Here is a 22,460-nt window from a genome sequence, read left to right as displayed (position 1 = left end):
TGTACATGGGGGACAGGTGCATTTTTGCAGACTGAGAATGGGATGTTCTGCTGAAATATGTCTCAGTGCTCAGCCAACCAAGTAAGTAGTTTTAAAAAACCCATGAAACTCACTTCATATCTAAATATTTGCACCAATATGTAGGTGTAAGCGGGCGGGCAAGGAAGAGAATGATTCAAAAGATGATAAGCGGAGAGCTGCCCACATCCACAGCTGGAGGTGTGCAGTCGCATTGTTCCATGCGGTGTGAGAAAGGGGACAACAGCTGATCTCTTTTCTCACACTGCATGGAATCAACAGGTTGCTATTGCGAAAAGCTGATAATCACTATGAGAAAAATAGTAAGTCTCTGTTCATTCCACCTCAGTATCAGCACTCACCGCATATGATTGCAATAGTGAATACCCAATGAGCCGTGAGAGAATGGACAGTCTGTTGCTCTCAGCAAGGTATCTCCCTGGAAAGCCTTTGGAGGGATCTCCCTCAGCCTAAGCCGTCTAAGAAACAGTTTGAGCAATGGCATGCTATGGGCTGCAAGTTTGCAGCCATAGCAGCCGGTGGTAAGATTACCTTTGTCCACATTAAACCATACTTACAAATCTATGTAGGATCTATCTATGCCCTTGTTTTGGTTGCAGGCTTGAACTTACGGGTTCAACTTGGTGAAATGGACGGAACGACACCATGAGAGATAGCCAATGTCTTTAGGTGGCCAGTTGAATGTAAGTGTACTACTTCTTACTGCGTGTATGCTAAATAAACAATGTTATGCAGCTACTGTGAGTGGACAGCTGGTGATTAGTAGAATCATCCCAACTATTTCTAGCTTACACCAAAACCTGCCACTGAACATGAACTGCATGTTCGCACCTGGCGTGCTCAGTTTTATGGCCTTCCTGCCAATATTGATTGCACAAATTTTGTCCAATTCAAGTATGTTACAATCATTTGATTCTAACAGTTTCTGATTTTTTTTGGTTTTTTGTAGTACTTTCCAACTCTTGGATCGTCGTCTAGATTGTTGGGGAGTCTGTATGCACACTATAGACATAGCTCATGTACCCATATATTATCATGGTCAGGCTATCTGAGGTGTAGGTACAAGATCTTTAGTACACTTCCTGACTCCCTTATCCGACCTTGACGACATCCTGCCTTGTTCTCAACCACCATCACCATCATTACCACCAGTTGTCCTCCCTGAAATGTATGTGGTTAGCACAACATTCCAGAATATGGCTGAAGGCAATCGCCAATACTCTGCCCCATGGGATCCTGGCGATAACTATGAGTGGACATGATCAGAAAGAGAAAGGGCAAGTTGAGCCATCAAGGTCACAGATGTGGAGGACCTGACAGCCAAGGTATGTCATTGTCATGTATGTAGTGTACACAATCTCAATGCTAAATACTTGTTCTTAGATACAGAAACATTATGATGGGGGTGTTTGTACAGACCCCTCAGCATACTTGTATATACCATCCTCAATAGTTCCCTCCATTCCTCTTCTCTTGAAAAACAGCGATGATTCGCTCATGTTATTTTTAAACAGCTTTATGCCAGAATCAATTTGCACCACTCTCCTGCCTAACTTCCAGTCCTGCCTAGGCTCCACCATATCTCTACATCATATAGACTCAGCTGTTGAAGGTGAAGGCTTCACATTTGAAGCTCTACATTTCTCTTGGTACAACCGCCATTGTACAAAAGTGAGTTCTTTTTTTTTTCCCATTTACAAACTATGCTGAATCAATGAAGGGAAATGACGCACCCAATGATATTCCCCCTTTGATGATGAAGAGAAAGTATGCCTCGAGAACAAATTATTCGCAGCTTATCCCCTATACGTCCAAGGAGATTCAAGATCACGCTGACATTTACCAGAGACTTAAAACAGTATTTGCTGATCTCTTTGAATGGATAAATGAAATGGTGAGTGACATTGTTTTTGATTAATTTACAGGATAATCTGCTGATACCATTGATGTAGCTTGCTACTTATCTACCTGCTGAATATTTGGTACTCAGACAACATGCTGAGTTACTCCCTGGTAACAATGCCTCTGCTGTCTGCCCATTCTTAGGTCTTGTGGTCAATATCAATGTTTCAACCAAGGCTCACAGGGAAGCCAAGGACAAACTCTTTTGTCTAGTTATACCACTGAGTAAGCATGAAGGGGGAGAGCTTTGCCTTGTTGAGCCTGGCTTGGTGTTGCAGATGAGAGAGGGGGATATTGTGCTCTTTCGCTCATGTGATATAACTCATTTTAACTTGCACTTCAGAGGGCAGAGGGGCTCAATTGTCTTGCAAACTGACAAAGAGATGGATAATTGGAGGAATGGGCAAAATAGATGGGCTGGTCATTCTTCTTTACATTGATAACTATGGACTTTGTACTGCATTTTTTTTTTTTGACCTTGATACTCTTAGACGTTTACCAATTGTTTGATCCAGAGTTTGTCACTAATTGTACTAGTGTATATTTGTTTGTTGTATCACTTTTGAGAAAAAAATTCTCAAAAAGTTAAAAGGTGTGAGGGATGAAATGTTCCACTGTTTGCTAATTCCTCATTTTCTAAATTGCGGCCAAGAGGGACATATGTCCCGAGATTGCAGAAATGGGGTGCAGGCCGCCCAATAAAAAAATAACCAAGGGCGCCAGGCGCACCAATTAAAAACTGAAAAACTGGACAATCGGCTCAATACTCTGGCCGGTCGTTCGTACAACAAAATCCGAGCTTTCTTCTATGACCAACAGGTCAATAAAATAAAAGCTCAGGGAAAAGAGTTTGGAGCTTAGGTCACTTGGGTGCCTTCACTCCTATGAACAATAAAGTAAACCACAACAAAGTGGCCCCTGCTCCGGGGTGTTGCATGAGCAATAATGGAAAGAAGGGGATGGCTCCCCAATTTCTAAATAAATTTCTAAATTTGTTATCTGAAACCTGTACCTGTATGAAGCATTGTGACTGTAATATTTATAATACTACCACTGCACCAGCATCTCCCTTGGAGTGTGGCCCCGGCGTGACAAACAATAGGGTGCTTGATTCTGGTAAAAATAAAATAGAAAAACATGTAACTTTTGATACCTCTTCTTCTTCATTGGAGCCACCCTTTCCCAAAATCCCAAAGTGTGTGTTGATGCGCACGTATTTATTCCAAAAAGAGATCTGTTTAGACGTTGGTGTGGAAAACCTTGCCCGGGGCATAGTACACCCAGCCAGTGCACTGCGTGATTCAGGCGCTAACGGAATCTTCATAGATCAGGCCTGGGCAGAGCAAATTGGACTCCCCCTTGTAAAATTAGATGTATCTATTCCCGTCTATAATGTTGACGGTACACTTAACGCGGGTGGCTGCATCACGCACAAATGTTCTTTTGTTGTCGAATACCAAGGACACAGAGAACGAGTCACCGCCGAAGCTACCCAACTAGGGAAGATTAATTTAATCTTGGGCTAGACCTGGCTATTTAAACACAATCCTGAGATCAACTGGCAGACAGGGGTTGTCACACATTGTCACATTGCCCTCAGAAATGTGTGAACTTGGGTAGGCCAAATCACGTCCGTCACAATGAGCGTCTTGAAAAGATAAACGCTGGTCACGTTTATGAGCTCAGATCTTTAGAAAAGATCGACAATGACAATGATGAGGTAAAACCCAAAGAAGAGATTAAGAGGCTGGTACCTCCCAAGTACCATGACTTCTGGAAAGTCTTTTCTAAATATAAATCAGAGCGCTTCCCAGAGGCTAAGCCTTGGGACCATGCAATAGATTTGAAGGACACTTTCAACCCGAGAAAAGGACACATGATTCCCCTCTCTGCTCCAGAAAGAGATGAGGTCTCAAGTTTCATAAATAAACAGCTTAGGAAGGGTTACATCAGACCTTCCAAAAGCCCTTTGACATCCCCGGTGTTCTTCATCCCTAAAAAGGATGGTAAAAAGCGCATGATTATAGATTATTGTTATGTGAATGAGCACACGGTTAAAAATGTGTATCCGCTGCCTTTGATCAGTCAGCTAGTAGACAAATTGGCTGGCGCCAAAATCTTAACAAAGATGGATCTCAGATGGGGGTACAATAATGTACAGATCAAAGAAGAAGATGCTTAGAAGGCTGCGTTCATGTGCCACCGAGGATCCTTCGAACCCCTTGTTATGTTCTTTGGGTTGACCAATTCACCGGCGACTTTCCAGAGCATGATGAATGAGATCTTTGCTGATATGGAAAACTGTGTCGCCATTTACATTGACAATTTGTTGATATTTACGAAGTCGGATGATGAGGCTGAGCATGACAGGATCGTGCAAGAAGTCCTTTGACGCTTACAGGAACGGGACCTATTCGTCAAACCCGAAAAATGTAATTTTAAAGTGAAGGAAGTAGACTTCCTCAGTATGATCATAGGCCAGAACGGAATCAGGATGGATCCTGAGAAAGTTCAAGCCATATTGGACTGGCCAGCACCTACTCGCGTAAAAGGAGTTAGGGCCTTCCTTGGCTCAGGAAATTTCTACCGAAGGTTTATCGAAAACTTTGCGGAAATCACGAGACCGTTGAACGATCTCACTAAAAAGGATATTGTTTGGCACTGGGGCGCCAAAGAACAAGAAGCTTTTGATAAGATTAAACAGGCATTTACAACAGCGCCCATATTAGCATTTCCAGAATTAGACAAAGAGTTCCGGCTAGAAACCGACTCTTCTGATTTTGCTACTGGGGCTGTTTTGTCAATTAAATGCCCTGACAATCTTTGGAGGCCTTGTGCCTATTTATAACATAGTTTGTCGCCTACGGAGTGCAACTATCAAATTTACAACAAAGAGATGCTGGCCATCATTAGAGCCTTAGAGCACTGGCAGCACTACTTAGAAGGTGCTAGACACCAATTTGAAATTTGGACCAATCATAAGAATCTAGAGTATTTTATGACGGCCCGAGACTTGAACCGAAGACAGGCCTGCTACGTGGTATACTTGTCAAGGTTTAATTATAAATTAATTCATAAGCCTGGAAACTCTATGGGGAAAGCGGACACTTTGTCCAGAAGAGAGGATCAAACGGCATCGAAGATGACAACAAAGGTGTTACCCTGATAGACCAATCAAGGGTTGCCAATGTTAGAATTGGGCAAGATTCCGATCTTCTGGAAGTCTTCAAGAAAAACATCTCCTCAGAAGAGAAGGTGCGCCTTGATGGCAATGAAAACTATTTATGGGAAGACGGACTCTTCCATTTTAAAGACAAAATCTATGTGCCTGAGTCTGCAAGGATCAAGGCAATAGACAGACATCACAACACTCCAGTGGCTGGGCACCCTGAGTGGCAACGAACAATGGAGTTGATCTCCAAAAACTATATGTGGCCTGGCATGGTCAAAGACGTACAGGAATACGTAAAATCCTGTCTGAGATGTGCTATGGCTAAGAATTCTCATCAACCACCGGCCGGTAAACTTATGCCGAATCTGATACCAGCTGGTCCCTGGCAAGATATATCGGTTGATTTCACAACAGATCTGCCCGAGTCAAATGGGTATGATTCAGTAATGGTGGTAGTAGATCGCTTCTCCAAGGAAGTAGTATTCATTCCCACCAAAAAAACCATTACCGCCGCTGGTACGGCAGATTTATTTAAAGACTTCGTATGGTCCATCCATGGATTACTAGAAATGGTTATTTCCGATAGAGGACCTCAATTTGCTAGCAAATTTACGAAAGAATTATGCCGGATGCTGGGCATCAAACCTAAATTATCAATGGTGTTCCATCCGCAGACTGATAGGCAAACGGAGAGACTCAACCAGGAGTTGAAACAATATCTCTGGATATTTATTAATGACAGGCGGACAGATTGGGCCAAGTGGCTAAAGATAGCCCAATTCTCTTATAATATCAAACAGTCGTCAGCTACAGGAAAGGCACCATTCAAGGTTACTAGATTGTACCTCCCCAGAATGGGTGTAGAACCTGGAAAAAGCAAGAACGAGGCTGCTGGGAACATGGCCAAAGACATGAAGTCTGTCTTAGACGAAACGTGCAAAGCGCTATTCAAAACTGCAAAGCAGATAAAAGACAGTGCAGAGCGTAGATGCTCCAAGGCCCCTGACTACAAGGTTGGCGACCTGGTCTGGTTAGAAACCAACCACTTAAAGTTAAAAGATTGGCAGTCTAGAAAACTGACCAAAAAGTGGATTGGCCCTTACCGGATTAAGGAAGTCAAACCCAATGCAGTGGAGCTGGAACTCCCAAAACGAATGAGGGTAGTACCCACGGTCAACATTAGCCATGTGAAACCCTACAAAGGGCCGCTGCCAGGACAGCGTGTAGACCAGCCCGGACCGGTTGTAGTCACCCAGGAAGGTGAAGAAGAGTTCGAAGTCAAACGGGTGGTGGATGCACGCTTGAAGCGTGGTAAAATAGAATTCCTAGTCCTATGGAAAGGCTATGGAGACAAGGACAGAACATGGGAGCCAGAAGCCCATCTGGATAACTCCCGCGACGCTGTTTGCAAATTTTATTCTAAGAACCCCTCAGCTCCTAGGAAGCTTAGAGGCATGGACTCAAAACTTTTTAATTCCCTTTTTCAACCTATGCCCAAAAATTTAACTACCACCTCCAGTATTTAGTTTCGCCTGGAAGTCGAGCCTTAGAAGGGGGGTAGTGTTACGACAACACAATTTTCGGACCTTTCCTTTAAATTTTCATTCTCCGCTTTAACCTTTTACTATAGTTTACACTCCGTGCCATACAGCACTTTCCTTTTTCGTTCTAACTCCACCTTCTCGTGCAGCGCTGCCTTTATTCTTCTTTTAGACTCAAACTCTCTCACGCAGTGGAGCTGGTCACATGGGCTGCGCCCTCTGACATCATCAGCCACTGCCTTTATCAACTGTACAGTACATAGGTACAAACACTCTGTATTAGTATAAATACCCCAATAGATCAAGGAGACTCCTCAGCAAGTCCTCCTGTTGTTAACCAACAAACTCTCTGCAGCCTAAGGGGTAACCACTCCCTCTTCACTACCTTTATAGTGTGTTCCTGTGTGCGCCAGAGTAACTAACTCTTGGTTGTTACACACTGTCTGTGGTTTTGTCATTGTTGAAATCTGGGATGGTGAGGGATGTGTTAGATGGGATTAGATGTACTTGAGGTGAGCTTGTTTTTTCTATCTGTTTTGTCACTTGACTCAATGCTTGCTCCCTTTCAGTAGTGCCTTGCAATATGACCCGTGTATGTGCAAATTCTCCTCCCTTGTCAAAAATAATGTCTCTGGATTCAATGAGTTTCTCTGATCCTCTGTGCAAACAGATGTGAGTGTGCCTATGCTCTGCATATCCAAGGTAAACATATTCCAGCGTCTTTGCATCGCGTTTTGCACGTTTTTTATCAGGTACGTGCACAAATTCCTTGCAGCCAAAAGTTTGCAAGTGTGATACTAATGGTTTGTTTCTGTTGGAGGCTTCATGTAGTGTCTTGTGCTCCTGCAGGGTGTGTGTAGGCACTTGGTTGATGACATGTGCTGCATGCATTACAACTTGTGCCCGGTAGGACTTTGGCAGGTTTGCTCCATCCAGCATGCTCCATGCCATCTCTATGATGGTGCGGTTCATGTGTTCCACTACACTGTTCTCTTGAGGTGTGTATGCATTGGTTCTTTTGTGGTGTATACCTTTGGACTTTAGATATGCTCCAAATTCTTTTGACGCATATTCACCTCCCTTGTCGCTTCTGAACAGGTAGGCTTGTAGACCCATTTTGTTTTCTGCTTGTTCAAGGTACTCTTTGGTGCACACTAAGGCCTTGTCCTTTGTTTTCAGCAGTTTCACAACCAACTTGTGTGAGTATCCATCAATAAATGTGATGAAGTACCTATGTCCTGAGCGTGTGGCTATTGACATGTTGCATATTATGCTATCCTTCATATCAATTTCCTTTATCCATTGATCCTCTTACTTACTTCTAACATATTTTCTATCACCTTTCATAATCACTGAACTTTCCCACACTTACCAGAAAACTCGTTATTGTATCGGCTTGAAAGGATGCTGCATAGGCTTGTTCAGTGATGCAAGGAACAGTGTCAAGGATGTATAGGTCCATCTTTTTGTGGGCTAATGCAGCCGTTTGTCCCTTTACCAGGATCCGACAAGAGTTGTCTTCAAAAGTGACAAGGTAACCTCTGTTTGATAACCTGGAAACTGACAACAGATTGTTGTTCAGTTTTGGCATATAGTAAATATCTTGTAGGATGGTTTTGTGGGTGGAGTCTTTGTTCACAGCTACATCCAGTTCAACGTGGCCTATTCTAGTGGCTAGGATAGTGCTCTCATCTCCAAGGATGACTCATTCAGGTGGATTAATTTCATTGAAGCACACCAAGCATAACTGACTTTTGTCACACCCAAAATTGAAAAAAAATCCTGAAAGTAGTTAAAATATTTGATTGTATATTTGGACCTACAAGATTTTGTCAGAATACTGAATTTCCGTTCAGGCCTTTTCATCAATTTTGGGTGTGGAGGTAATAAACCAATCTCTTTGGGAGGTCATGTTTGCTGACACTCCTGAATCCACTATCCAGGCATCATCTTTGAGTGTGCTCAAATTTTTGGAGGTGGACAATTTTGCCATAAAAAGCTGCAGAGGCTCTTCATTTATGGTGTGCAATATTTTTGCAGCCAGCTCCAGTTTATCCTTTTCAATATTTGATTTAGCAGTCCCATCAGCCTTCTTGTTACAACAGTCCTTTTCCAAGTGGCCAATTTCTCCACAGGCAGCATTAAAACCAAGAGTTTGCATACTCTGGCACACAACTCAGACAGGCTAGAGTGAAGTGAGTAAGAGTGGATACCCTTATGATAGGACAGACTTAGTTGTGGATAAACAACAACAGGACTTGCTGAGGAGTCTCCTTAATCTATTGGGGTATTTATATGTGACCAGCTCTACTGTGTGAGAAATTTTGTAACTAAAAATACAGGAAAGCAGTGCAGCGCAAACAAGTGGAATTTGAACAAAATGGAAAGTGCTGCAAGGCACAGTGTGTGAAAACTACAAAGGAAAGTTAAAGTGGAGAATGAAATTTAAAGGTCCAACAATTGTGTATTGTAACAGACAGAGTAAGAGTAATTTTTCTTTTTGTTCTTGTCATTTTTGTCCTTTGGCTTATGTTTCTGCTGATTTGCTACTTTTGCTGTGAGAGCAGTTTGTGAGTTAGCGCTCTTGTGTGACCTTTCTTTGATCAGAACTTAGGACTCCTTTAATGGCTCATCCTTCAAGGTAAGAGTTAACTGGGCCTTTATTTCTTTGTTATGCTGAATCTATTCTGCTTGATCAAGAACAGGATGAAGACAATAATTTTCCTATAAATATTATAAATGATATCCTAGGTGATATGTCTGATGACCATCCTCAGCCTATTCACTCTCATTCAAATACTGAAGAAGACAATGAAGCCCCTCTGGACCAAGATAGCGATCATGGTGGAGCCAACTTTCAGTCTTTGGATAATAACATAGTAAGTGTTCCTTCTCCTTTATTTTAAGGCTTGCCTATACTACATTTTTATAAGGTTGTTTTAAGTTCAACAACAACTACTTCCAGCTCAGGATTAACTTCACATTTGTCATATAGTCCTAGTTCTAGCATTTTACATCAAACCATCAAACCATTGTCCTTCAAGGCTAAACTAAGTTCTATAGCTTGCACCACTTTGAAATATAGTGCTAGTCTTGGTCATCAAGCTATGAGAACATACACTATCACTCAAAAAGGCTTCCAAAACCCTCTCAACCGCCAATTTATCTGCTGGGACTTATTAGTTAAAGCTACCAGTGAAGACAAAGACAAAGCTGCTGCCTCCTTGGCCGATAAAATAAAGGTTTTACAGGATAATCAAGACTTGAAAGCTCAAGTATTGGAATATGTGAGTAAAACTTATTATAGCAAACATATAATAAACATTCAACTGGAACAGGTTTGGAAGGGTTGCATGCCAATTAGAGGATAGCTTGTTTCTAAGGCCAGATTAGGTGTTCCTTTCATGTATCAAATCAAACAGTTTCACAATAGGGACTCATCAGGAAAAATTGGGGTAGTTATATAGAGCTCTATAGCACTATAAGTGCTCATAAACCTGCTATAGAACCTCTGCCATCTAGAGCCTCATATAGCTCTATAAATGCTTTTATAGATGTTGGAAATTATTGCATGGCTGATAAAAAAATTTAAATTATTATTCTTATTTTTATAAATATCAAAGATACAAAGTACTATTTCACTAATACAGACTATATAATTGATTAATGAAGTATAATTTATTAGCCCACTTAAGCAGCTGAGACTATACTATAATTATGACCTTTGCAGCTATAGGGGCTATATAGGAGCTGGGAAATCTCATTCCATAGATGATCAACACTGGTGTGTTGATCAATGCAAGTATAAACTTCAAGGTATATTTTTTGTGCTTGTAAAAATATATACAGCTGGGGTAACTTTGATATATTTGACTTTTTATGAATTTCTATATGCTATAAGCCTGCACATTTTTGCATCCAGTGCAATATAGTGCATTATAGTGCACTATAGCATGGGACTATGTAAGACTTGCACTTACAGATCTGAACTGATCTAAGTGATATTTTTGCTATTATAGCATATTTTTTGCACTTTTTTGCATTTATAGCCACATCATGTTTTCCTAATAAATGGCAATGCATTTATATAATCGAGGGCCTCAAGGCATTTCATCACAATATTTGAAATTTACATAATAACAAGTATATATGAAAATATATGACAGTCTGAAGGAATAGCACATAGAAAGCCAGCCAGTTCTGAGTAAAGATACACTATTGCTTGACAGTCTATTTTAGTGTATATAACAAGCAGAAGAAGAGTATTACTGACAATTTCATTTCACCATTACTTTCAGATAGACTGTCTCCTCCATCTCTTCCTCAGTAGCATATCCAACATCATACTCAAAATCATAGTTGGACATAGCAAAATTAGAACATTCATCTTCTTTATCTTCTTCATCAAAGACACTAGGGTTTATAGTAATAAATCTAAGAGAAACTCAGCCGCTGCCTGAGAGGCTATAGAAACAACTATTATTATTTACCTAAGAGAAACTACAATAAATGTTAATTTAAGGTGATCTCTAATAATGGCTTCTTTAGCAGAGACCAGGTTTATCCGGTTTTGTCATATAGCACCCATTATCCCGTCATCTAAATTATCAACAATAATATTGTTGCTATCTATAAAAATTGACCCTCTCATCTGCAACAAACAACCTCTTTTGGCTCTTCAACAACAAGCCTTTTAGCCTTGTAAGCCTGGAGAATAGACTCTGTATTCATCAGTCCCCTCTATCTGCTACTAGGGATGGAGCATATGTGTCTATTACAGTTGCTTCCTGCATTTTTGTAAATTGTTATGTAGTATTAATCAATACTGGCCCACAAATGTGAGGCAACGATAAACTATAACAAAAACTAAACCTATCTCCTTCTGCACTTGCAGGGAGTAAGGGTTCAATGAGCTTTGAAGTCGACAGACGCTAGTAAATATAGCGAGTAGAGGACCTTTGAGAGGTAAGCTTCAAAGGTTCTTGTTGAGGAGTAAAGCGGGTAAATTCAGTAATAGAAAACTAAGGAGCCATACATGAATAGGTAAGGCTTTATATAGGGAACTGTCCGTTCCTCAGACCGAAAGGAGAATATACGAAAAGTGGTCTGAGGAATTAATCAACCAATAAGAAAAAGGGAGAGTAACTATCGTACGACTTTTGACTTGATTAATCAGCAGGTGAGAGACTTGTACTAATAATAGAGAATTGTCACGCGTGTTCAGGAACCGTATCCTCATGATGAGGTACGATCCTAAATAAGGTGTTTATTAGTATTACCAGGCTTTACTGGGGCTTGGAGCTGGTTGGCGAGATGCCCACTACCAGTCTCTACCCAGTGTGCTGGCTGGCTGGGAGTGATACCCAGTCTCTGATCTGTGATATAAAATGGTAGCGATGGTTAAGAAAGCCTGTGAGGGCTATGAGAAGTAAAACGGCAAAGGATACCTCTAGCCCTAGAGCCAGAGATGTAACGGGAAAAGCGTTCAATAACCAAGACATAGCAAAGATAGGAAAATAATGAAATGGTCCTTACAACAAAGAGGGATCTCAGGTTAGTAGTGACATGTCACCCTGATCAAATGCTCACTACTATCACACACATACAGCTGCTTAAGTTGTGCAAATCTGTACTCTTTCCCAGCCGCTGGAGTCTCATGCAGAGAGACCAAAACATCCTGTATTGTTTACACTGAGAATTTCAAGTTTTTGCGGGTGCTTGAAGATATAAAAATGGCATCATACAGTATTAGAGGAGGTGGATATCCAAATGTTCCTCCTTCAAAGGGGGTACTGACACAAAAACATACCTGGTGAATTGGTTTGAGTGGGGTGTATTTACTGACTAGATCCAATATCCCTTTCATTGACATCAACTCCATTATTGGAAAGGTGATGGATTGTTGCATTGATCTTTCTAGCTCTCAAGAGCCCCCAAATACATACTACTTAAATAACTTCTCAGACAAAGAAACCTACAAAAAATTCATGGCAGAATGTTAGATATTTTAATGTTGTAGCTTTACAATGTTTACAAAAATACTATCATTTGATTGTGCTTGATCTTATCATATGACTGTTGTATTATTAGTAACTATTGTTCTCTTATCATATTTTATGGTTTTTATCCAACTGTCCCAATCCATCTGATAACCTAAACTGAGCATTTTTTCTGAATAGACCAATTGTATTATGTATTGTGAAGAAGTTCTTGATTTCAAATTGCACTGTAGTCTAAGGAACTTTTTGCACTTTGCAGATGAAGTGTTGCACCTCACCTTTTTCTCTTCACTTTTGTTTTCACTTTCTTTTATCATGGGAAAAGGAAGATATATGTAGAAGATATCAGATAGGACTCACAGTAAATTATATTGGCCAGCATACCATTGTATGGACACTGGAAGGATATGAATGCCATAGTAAAATAAGTCCATATCAAACAAGTGTTAAAGTGTTGTACAGTTTCATATGTACTCAAGTACATATTATCAAATTGATATGTCACACTGACTGTATAATCAATTGCTGTTGAGTTTGTTTATACCTACACCAAGTAAAGATGGGTTTAGGTCTTCCCCGGGCAATGGTATTCCACTAGTCTCGAACCCAGGCGTTTTGGGAAGCAGTCAAACTCAGACACATTCCCAAAACGTCTGGTGACTTTCATCTCAGGACGAGTGCATCAACTCACACTGTCACGCTTTTTGCTCTTTTTGGGTTGAAGTTTTAGTAGTATGAGCAACAGAGACAATTTTCAGTGAACAACAAGTCAATGCCAGCCTTGTCATCACTGGAAGCTCATCACTTACTATGAGAGCTGTCCTTTTATAGCGGATCTTGGGGTCCGTGATGCAGTTGTAGTTGCCCCAGCTGAGATAATCTAAGAATAAGGGAAGATTGAGCCCAAGCATGTTCATGTATTCCAGCACCAAGCGAACTTTGGAAGCAGGAGTGCCGGTGAGTTGTGTCTTGAGTTGAGATATGTATTGTAGCTGGACAGGGCGTATATTTAAGTTCTCTGGGTCACTACTGGGCTCTGTATCAGTGGATGATAATGAATTATGTGTATTATTGACCGCTGAGGGGGCAAATGGATTGTTGTTGTCCTCAAAAGCCTCACCGCTATTGCAATTAGACAGGCTCTCACGTTCAGTGGGATCGATCATGGTTCGAAAGATAAGATAAGATTTCAACTTGTAAGCTACTGCTCGGTTCTTGTAACAACATTGCCGAATGCAGCCAACAGGCGTGACTCAATGCACTCGTCACCTATCAAAAGTCACCAGACACTAGGATATTCCCTCCTAGCTCTGGTCACAGGACTAGTATTCCACTTGATTTGCTGAGATCTATTTTACAGAAAAGTTCTATCCTATTGGATTTAGCCATGTGACCTCACATCGCCACCTGACCACAGGGAGGGCATAAAAGCAAAGTGGACCAGCCGGGGATTGAACCCAGGACCTCTACCTATATATGGTGGTGCTCTAACCAACTGAGCTACCAGCCCTTGTACTAATGTCAACTCATGACATGTGTTGTCTAACAAGGCTAACAGGCTTTGACCTTGACTATTCCAACATATCCTCCCATGGAAATTGAGTCAAAACAATTACCTCAGGCAGCACATTGAGGAGGCTTTCAGGGTCTTTCAGATGACCCACCATCCCTCCAGCCTCTGTAGCCCCCAGTAGCAATTGGAATACTATACTTGGCATATAGCCAAAATCACTGCTGAGAGCCTCTTCAGAGGTTTGATCTACATTTAATGCTATAATGTTCGAGAAGAACATCCCAAATATGGATATACTGTAAATTATCCCTTTACAGTAAACTTCTGTGCTATCATAACCTTACTATGAGCCTCCCCATCACTACATCAAAGAAGAGTCTCTCAAATAAGAATATGCACTACCCTTTTATGGTAAGATTCTGTACTACTACCCAAAACATATCTGTTGTTGGATATTCTGATATAACACCTAATCTATTTACTGCCCTACTTGCTATTTCTCAGGCTAATTTGTGTAGAACATGTGGAGCCAACATACTAACTACTATCCTCATTGAATATAGGATCAATTCACATTGGAATAGATTGTATAATCTAATATCATGTTATTGACATATAAACATATGTTTGTTTTCCAATTTTAGTGTATTATAACAATGATCATAGTAATATGGAAACAACAATTTGAGGGAAAAATATATATTAGGATTTTAGGGGGACCCTCTTCAGAGAGGGTGGTGGTCTTTCAGATGGGTTATTGCTAAGATAAAAACCCCATCTGTAAGACCTGAGAACTTCTTGAAAGTGCTGTCAAGGGTGAAAACGGTGCACTCGATTTCACTCGATTTCGGGTTTCCACTGCCCTGGGCTGATTAGCGCTGACTGAGCGATGACTAATCCTTGCGTCACCGAGCCGTGACCGATTGTGGGAACCTGTAAATAGCTTGAATCACGTGGTGCCCGCTCTTTCACAGTGGAAGGGAAGTTTAAAGGAAAGGGAGGTTGTTCTCGACGCCGGTCCACCGTATCTCCTCGCTGTCGCACACGATGGCCACGCATACAGCAGCGTCGGGATCCACACCTAGCTTTTCCAATCTCTCGATATCATCGTACAATGATTCGAATAGCATTGATCTGACCCTCGACGACCACAACGATGTTGAATCTCCCGCGCAATCTCCAGTTCTTTTTCATCCTGCAGCGAGGCAGTCCAAGCGCCCGAGGACAGATTACCATGATGAGACTCAACAGCAAGGCTTTCCTTATAATCCAAACCAATACATGCCTCCATCGCCTGTTCCAATGTCTACTCGCTTGCCCAGAATTCCCCTCCAGAGCCAGCAACAATCAACTTCAGCATCTTTGCCATTTCGTCCACATCTATCACTTTCAAATTATTCATCATCCAGCCATTTGCCAAGCAACTACAGACCAATGTTCGCTGGTATCCCACCCTCGCCCTCCCCTTACAAATCCCCCAACGAGCATTCTTTCGCAAATAATACCTCGCGTTCCTTGTCGGTACCCGTCTCTGGGCGTCCTCATCCCCCCGCGCCACCGTCTCACCAAGTCATAGATCTCACAGGCTCTCCTTCACCGCCCCCACATTCATCTCAGTCACTACTCAGTGATTTACCTCCTAAGACTCCCGTCTGCATCGGCCAGCTTACTGTAACTGCACTAGTCTTATATCCTGTCCCCTACTTGCGGCAACAGGATCCAACCTTGTCTGAACCTGAATGGGCCAGTGTTCGTTTGCAATACGAGCACAACCCAAACAAGCCAGATTCAAACGACACCATCCACATCAAGGCTCCTCATGGCAGGGGGGCTAATGGAGAGTTAATATCCGGGGATGGTTTCGCCGTCGTCGAGCAAAAAGTGGCTACTTCTCTGGGTCCTATGCTAGGCAAGGGTCTCATCCGATTAGACGCGAAAGTGAGAAGAGGAATGCCTAACGTGAGCACAACGATCGATCAACCTTTATCCCCCTAATTTCCGGGTTTTCAGTTACCTATACTACCTTTACAAATGCTCGTCTATACCCCTAAAGGGAACATACCTGTTGTGGGTAAATATCTCCACGAGTGCGGCCTTCTCCTTGACCATCCTTCCCCGCCCTACGATGTCCAGCGCCTTGCAAACTATCATTACTGTAATCCACATAGTCCGCCACTAGGGGGACACCGCTCGCTATTGGGGGTTAATCGGCCTGTTAATTCCGCCCCAGGGGGCAGCCGTTGGAGTACACCGACGGTGGCGGGCAAGACACTAGAAGTTCAAAGGAGCCAGGTAGACGAACTCTTTAAGAGCCTGAAGAGTGGTGATGAGCTTGCCGAGACAGAACCTTGTAAGCCGCTTGTGTTGACTTGTGATGTATGATAGAAACCAATTATCATGCTATAGCCCCCGGAGTTGGTACATCACTTTACCCCCACCAGAAGAAAGCCCTGACATTCCTGCTTGAGCGAGAGAAGGAGAGGATAGGCCCAGACGGTCGATATTCATCTATGTGGCAACCTAGGGCGAACCCACATTCAAGGCAGGTATCCTGGTTTCATCTCGTTACTCAGAAAGAGGTTTTTCAGGAACCGCAAGAGAGTAAAGGCGCTATTCTTGCCGACGATGTATGGTTCACTTGATTTTCTTACAAGTTCTTCTAATGACGATGCCACTTTCAGATGGGCCTTGGGAAGACTATCACGTGTGTTTCCTTAATCGCGGCGACGCTCGAATCTGCACGGGCTTTTGCTTCCCATCCATTGGATCGTCCTCTCATACCTTCGGACCGGGGTGTTTGCAATCATTCGCTCCCAACTTCTCATTTTGCGGGTGCCGTTTGGGGCATGTCAGAAACGTTAGATTTGTCTTCAGGTTCCAAGGGCAACGCGAAGGTAACGAAAGCTCAAGATAAACTGGAGGCAGAATACACCAGAGCATGTCGGATCAAGGTTAAGAGCCGCGCTACACTTATAATTTGCCCTCTCTCCACCGTCTCGAATTGGGAAGATCAGTTCAGAGAACATTGGCGGGGAGATGTCATGGTTGTAGGTGGTGGCGGTGTCAGTTGTCTGTCTGCAACCGCTTGTCAGCCACTCACTTCTCCACCGCCGCCATCTTCTTTTCCCTCATTTACGATTGATACGAAACCGGATATAAAAGCCTCCTCTGGGCGCAAACAAGAAGGTATACCTCTTCGTGTGTACGTTTATCATGGCAATGCTCGTCGGCCTGATCCTAGTTTTCTTGCGGATTTTGATGCTGTCATCACGACTTATGCTACTTTGGCATCTGAATACTCGAAGCAAAGTAAGAGCATAACCAGCGTCGAGGCTGATGATGAGGAAGATGACGGAAGTAGCGACGGTGGCGGCATCGATATTGACGAGCGCGGTAATCAGGTCTTAAGGTTGCCGAAGCCGAAAAGAGCTGGGATGAAGAGAAAGAAATCTGGCGCATCGTTGGGAGGCGCGGGTGAAGCCACGAGTGCTTTACAGACCGTTCATTGGTTTAGAGTTGTGTTGGACGAAGCTCAGTTCGTCCAATTCATTATCTATACCAATACTTTTCTAACTCATGTCATCACAGTTCAATAAAGGAGACGGGTACCGTCGGTAGCCGAGCATCGTGTGACTTAATGGCCGATCGTCGTCTCTGCCTAACTGGTACGCCGGTGCAGAATAAGCTTGACGACGTTTTCGCTCTGATCAAATTTTTGCGGTTGGAGCCATTCGACGATAAAAACACGTGGACGGAATTTATTGGTACCCCAGTCAAATATGGACAACCTTTAGGTGTAGCCCGATTGCAGACAATCATGAAATGCATCACTCTACGTCGGACAAAGGAGACAACAGCTCAGGATGGCAAGCGCATACTTTCCCTTCCTCCGCGTCGGGACGAGCTGCGATATCTCAGGTTTGACGAACAAGAGAAAGAAATATATGACCACTTCTTTTCCGAGTCCAAAGCCGAGTTTAATGAGTTGTCAAACAAGAACGAAGTGATGAAGAACTACGTCGGTATACTGCAGAAGATTTTGCGCCTTCGCCAAATTTGCGATCATTTCGAGCTCGTGCAAGGGAAAGGTTTAGGCGGGTCCCAGCAAGATATAACCAGCTACGATGATATCGTTGCTGCTATCGAAAAGGAGGGGATTGATGTGAGGCGTGCATCGGCAATTTTCGCGCTTCTTCGAGAGGCAGCTACTACACAGTGCGTGGAATGCGGTGCCGAGTTGTGCTCACCACCAGACATTCAACAGATGGATGGTATGGGGGCGATGGATTGCGACGGCCCGTCGGTCCCTAAGAGGGGCAGGAAAGCTAAAAATCAATCTCGCGGACCAACGCGAGCCAACAGCCCTTCTGGACCACAGTTAATTATGACTCGGTGTCAACATCTTTTCTGCCTTTCCTGCTACCGTCAGTGCGTCTGTCCGGGATGGCCGAATGTGTCACAGGACACGCTACGATCATGTTCAGCATGTCAGACGGGCCTACGACCTAGGGATGCGGTGGAGGTTAAACCAGATAGTCCAGGTTTAGATTCTGCGCCTAAGAAGAGAAGTGTGAAGCGAGAGAAGAGAACAAAAGGTGTCAATTTGGAAAACTTCCACCCATCAACCAAAGTCAAATCGCTACTTGGAGACTTGATACAATTTTCCAAGGCAAACCCCTATTCTGCTAATTACGACCCTGCTTCCATCGAAGTGCAAATGGTAGACGATCAAGGCAATCGGCTAGATGATGGCATTGTCAAAACAGTGGTCTTGTGAGTCCTTTGTAGCTAGCGGCTGAGTATATATTATTAATCATAACTACAGCTCGCAATGGACATCAATGTTGGATAAGTAAGTCTGCATAGTATAACCGTCTGCAGCATTCTCAGTTTTATCGTAACAGGGTTGAAGATGCTCTCGAGGTTGCTGGAATACGTTATGACAGATTGGATGGTACCATGAAGCGCGACGAACGTACCCGAGCGATGGAGGCCTTGAAGCATGAGCCTGGTTGCGAAGTCCTCCTTGTTAGTTTAAAGGCTGGTGGAGTGGGTCTCAATCTTACAGCAGCACAGCGGGTATATTTGATGGACCCTTACTGGTGAGCTTTATATCTAGTTGAACTCTATTGTTCACGTTTACTTATTGTGGATTTAGGAATCCTGCAGTGGAGAATCAGGCTGTGGATCGAATTGTGCGTTATCAAACAGACTTGCAGTTTCGTGATTTTAATCGTTTTCTATAGCATCGTCTAGGACAGACAAGACCCGTCACTACAGTCAAGTTGATTATTGAAAATTCAATCGAGGCTCGACTCCTTGAAGTGCAGCGGAAGAAGACTGAGTTAGCGAATATGACTCTTGGCCAGAACTTCAGCAAAGCGGATATGTTGCATCGTAGAATGGAGGAGTTGAACCAATTGTTTGGGACATGACTCTGTAGAATTTCTGTTTTGCGTATTTTTCTTGGGTTTTTGTTTTTGACTCTGTTATCTTTTTACTTAATAATGATATACATGTAAAGCATTAGAATGCAAAATGAGCTGCATTTTTGCGCCTACCCATTGCATAAACTGCGATCTGGCTTACAAATAACCCTACGGTTACACCGATTGCCACTTGTATCATACGGATTGCCAGGGAAAACCCACTAGAGTACGATTGAGAGGAAGTTTCAGTCGCAGTGGTTAGACCGCCACCTTGAGCGATTCCAGACTACGAAGAGTTAGAAATGACGAGATGACGCTTCAGTAGTAGCATATTACCGGAACTAGAAACAGTACTCCTGTGACCATCGAAGTAAATGCGGTTCCGCGAACGATCCTAGAATACATGTTACCAAGTACGCCAATAACCAAGGCACCTGCAGCTGACACAATGTCACCCCGGCCAGGTAAAACAGAGTTTGCAAATTTGTTGGCGACGAAGGCACAACAAGAGAAAACTACCATGACAAATAGTTGTACGCTGCGGTATGACTGAAGGTTGGAGAGTGAAGAGCAGGTGGAGTAGATGGGCACCAGGAAAAATAGTGTCCACCAAGGGAGAGGTTGTCTATACCACGGCCAATCGGGACCTCGGTAACATCCTGAAGTGATGTGAATAAATCACTGATCACTGATTGAGTCGCATTAGATATGACTTTACCTCGGACAACATAACGTGGATCGATAACAGAGGTATTTGCAAAGCCAAACACCACGCTGTTCAGCAACGGAAAGGAACCATTACTGGGTACGAAAGATCCCTTATAGCTTATGTACTTTGGGGTTAAAGCATACTCGAGAGCGCGATGAGCATGTGGATTGACAACGAGATATATATCAGATCCAATTGTTAATCCAAATCCCTACGCTTGAATCAGGCGGTGGATTCAAAAAAAAAATACAGTTCATTTCTCACCAGGAATAGAGTATAGATGATCGCATAGACCATCCTGACAGAGCCACATAAGATGTTCCTCGATGTCAGCTCCAGAGCGCTAATGACTAGTATAAGGTAATGTTATTAGTTTTGATATCACGGTCAGACAACACCCACTGACGTATAGTAAAACCAGGCAGAATCAAAACAACACCAGCAGAAGAAATGGCATCGTAACAAAACAAGTTTCCTGGGATGGTGCTCAGCGCTCTGGCCACAAACGACACAATGATTGAAACAGATATCCTAGGAGTAAAGCATTAATGTTCTACAATGGAGAGATAGAAAAATAATACACACTCGTAAACGTTTGCATACATGGAGCTTTTCGTCGCAGCGTTGAGACCCAGATATTGAAGAACACAAGCACAAAAACCACTGATCCACATGTCGATCATGGAACCGCCGAACGCGAGAACGCAAATAATCGATGCACAGACGAATGCCAAAAGATACCTCAATTTAAGCGAATAAATCGGTGGTGCGCATAGTATCTCCCTTAGAGCCTCCGTACCCGCCTCCACTGACATCTTGTCATGCAGCACTTTTCGATAAATTAGATGAACTTTGTGTAAGGATGTGAGAGCAATGCGGCCGTTGGCTCGGACAAAGTGTGTTTCGACTGTGCCCGTGTCGCCGTCACCAAAAGTTACGATGATAACATTTGGGATGTGTACGAAGTCTGCCATCGCATCTAAAATATCGGAGGCTGCAGTAAGTTGTGATTCGATACGGTGGGAAGGTGCGCCGAAAGCCAGCAATGATTTCGCCAGCTTCAACACAAACTTCCGTCGCTTTGTAAGATCTAGTACAAGTCTGCACAGTAAGTCCTTGATTTACACACTCTTACTGAGATGACTCACCCTGGACATGGCGGGTGATCGATGAAGATCGCCTAGTTTTCTTAAGAACATTAGGACGAAGTTTTCCACCTTGATAGAAATTGGCTGGCGTACTAGCCGCGAAGGATTTTTGTACGCCACGCATATTTTGATCTTCGAGTAGGGCGTTTGAAGATACCCTGCGTTGGTCAGAAAGCAGGCGTTCCATTGGTAATAGCATACCCGGCCTTACTGGGCTTAGCAATTGCGCATGCTTTTCTGCTTTCGTTAAGTTGCCAGGCGGACGACGACCATAATTCATCAAAGAAGATGTGATGCCTAACCGTCTCTTCGGGGTATCCCTCCCCTCTTCCAATCCACTGAAAGTCCGCCCTACAACAGGCATTAAAGTGTTCCTGCGGGAGTGAGAACCAGAAACCCCACCCTGGTCCCTCTCAGTGAGTAGGTTCATCGCATCAACAGAAGTATCCATCTGAGAAGATTGAGCTCGAATCGGAGATGAAGGAAGGGCACCTCGTGCAATAGGACGTGAAGAGCTCAGACTGGCCTTGCGACTGGAGCTGATGTCTTCGTGTGATAGAGGATGAGGGGTGCTTAGTGGAGGAGGTTTCTCAGACATGAAGTGACAGGAAATCATAACCTGGAACGTTAAATCTCGTTCGCACTTGGGTTCGAGTAGTACTGGGCAGCACTGAGGGACACACTGACATTTTATAGGTTGCCATGATGTTCGCAACACAATACAGACTGACAGGAGGTTTCAGAACGCTCAGACTGAAACTGTGTTATACGTCGACGAGAGCCTCATCAGGGAACTACCGATTGTATGACATGTTTGACGCGCCCTACACTATGGACCCGAAAAGAGGTGATAATCACCCGCACAACAGTTGATAACAATCAACCGGAAGTCGGTGGGAATTTGGTGCAGGGTGATTGGAGAGTGATTTAAGAGATATGCACTTGGGCCTCCACAGGCTCAACAATCGCTGTACAGGTAGCTAGAAGATTGTCAGATATAGAATAGAG

The 22,460-nt window shown here is 43.2% G+C and overlaps 4 protein-coding genes across 4 annotated transcripts; 3 read left to right on the top strand and 1 right to left on the bottom strand.

Annotated features, from left to right (window-relative positions):
* Positions 1-37: 37 nt before the first annotated feature.
* SERLADRAFT_404564 (uncharacterized protein) lies at positions 38-688 on the top strand (the record flags this gene model as incomplete). Its single annotated transcript, XM_007312180.1, has 5 exons — positions 38-81; positions 145-219; positions 301-341; positions 432-560; positions 609-688. The coding sequence occupies 5 exons, from the start codon at positions 38-40 to the stop codon at positions 686-688; spliced, it is 369 nt and encodes a 122-aa protein (XP_007312242.1).
* Positions 689-9,278: 8,590 nt separating this feature from the next.
* Positions 9,279-10,025, top strand: SERLADRAFT_404563 (uncharacterized protein; the record flags this gene model as incomplete). The annotated part of the gene is made up of 4 exons (XM_007312179.1): positions 9,279-9,295; positions 9,432-9,533; positions 9,740-9,941; positions 9,993-10,025. The coding sequence occupies 4 exons, from the start codon at positions 9,279-9,281 to the stop codon at positions 10,023-10,025; spliced, it is 354 nt and encodes a 117-aa protein (XP_007312241.1).
* A 5,121-nt stretch (positions 10,026-15,146) lies between these two features.
* On the top strand, positions 15,147-20,196 carry SERLADRAFT_412328 (uncharacterized protein; the record flags this gene model as incomplete). The annotated part of the gene is made up of 9 exons (XM_007312178.1): positions 15,147-16,125; positions 16,177-16,516; positions 16,573-16,793; positions 16,848-17,701; positions 17,755-18,939; positions 18,992-19,018; positions 19,071-19,268; positions 19,325-19,361; positions 19,413-20,196. 9 exons carry the CDS (start codon positions 15,214-15,216, stop codon positions 19,599-19,601), a joined length of 3,963 nt encoding a protein of 1,320 aa, XP_007312240.1.
* On the bottom strand, positions 20,111-22,050 carry SERLADRAFT_404561 (uncharacterized protein; the record flags this gene model as incomplete). Its single annotated transcript, XM_007312177.1, has 5 exons — positions 20,111-20,254; positions 20,569-20,654; positions 20,711-20,835; positions 20,908-21,394; positions 21,453-22,050. The coding sequence occupies 5 exons, from the start codon at positions 22,048-22,050 to the stop codon at positions 20,111-20,113; spliced, it is 1,440 nt and encodes a 479-aa protein (XP_007312239.1).
* Between the last annotated feature and the right edge of the window lie 410 nt (positions 22,051-22,460).

Source organism: Serpula lacrymans (assembly GCF_000218685.1).
Source record: "Serpula lacrymans var. lacrymans S7.9 unplaced genomic scaffold SERLAscaffold_1, whole genome shotgun sequence".
Lineage (NCBI taxonomy): Eukaryota > Fungi > Basidiomycota > Agaricomycetes > Boletales > Serpulaceae > Serpula > Serpula lacrymans.
The sequence above is the reverse complement of the archived record's forward strand: the minus strand, read 5'-3'. Positions and strand labels throughout refer to the sequence as shown.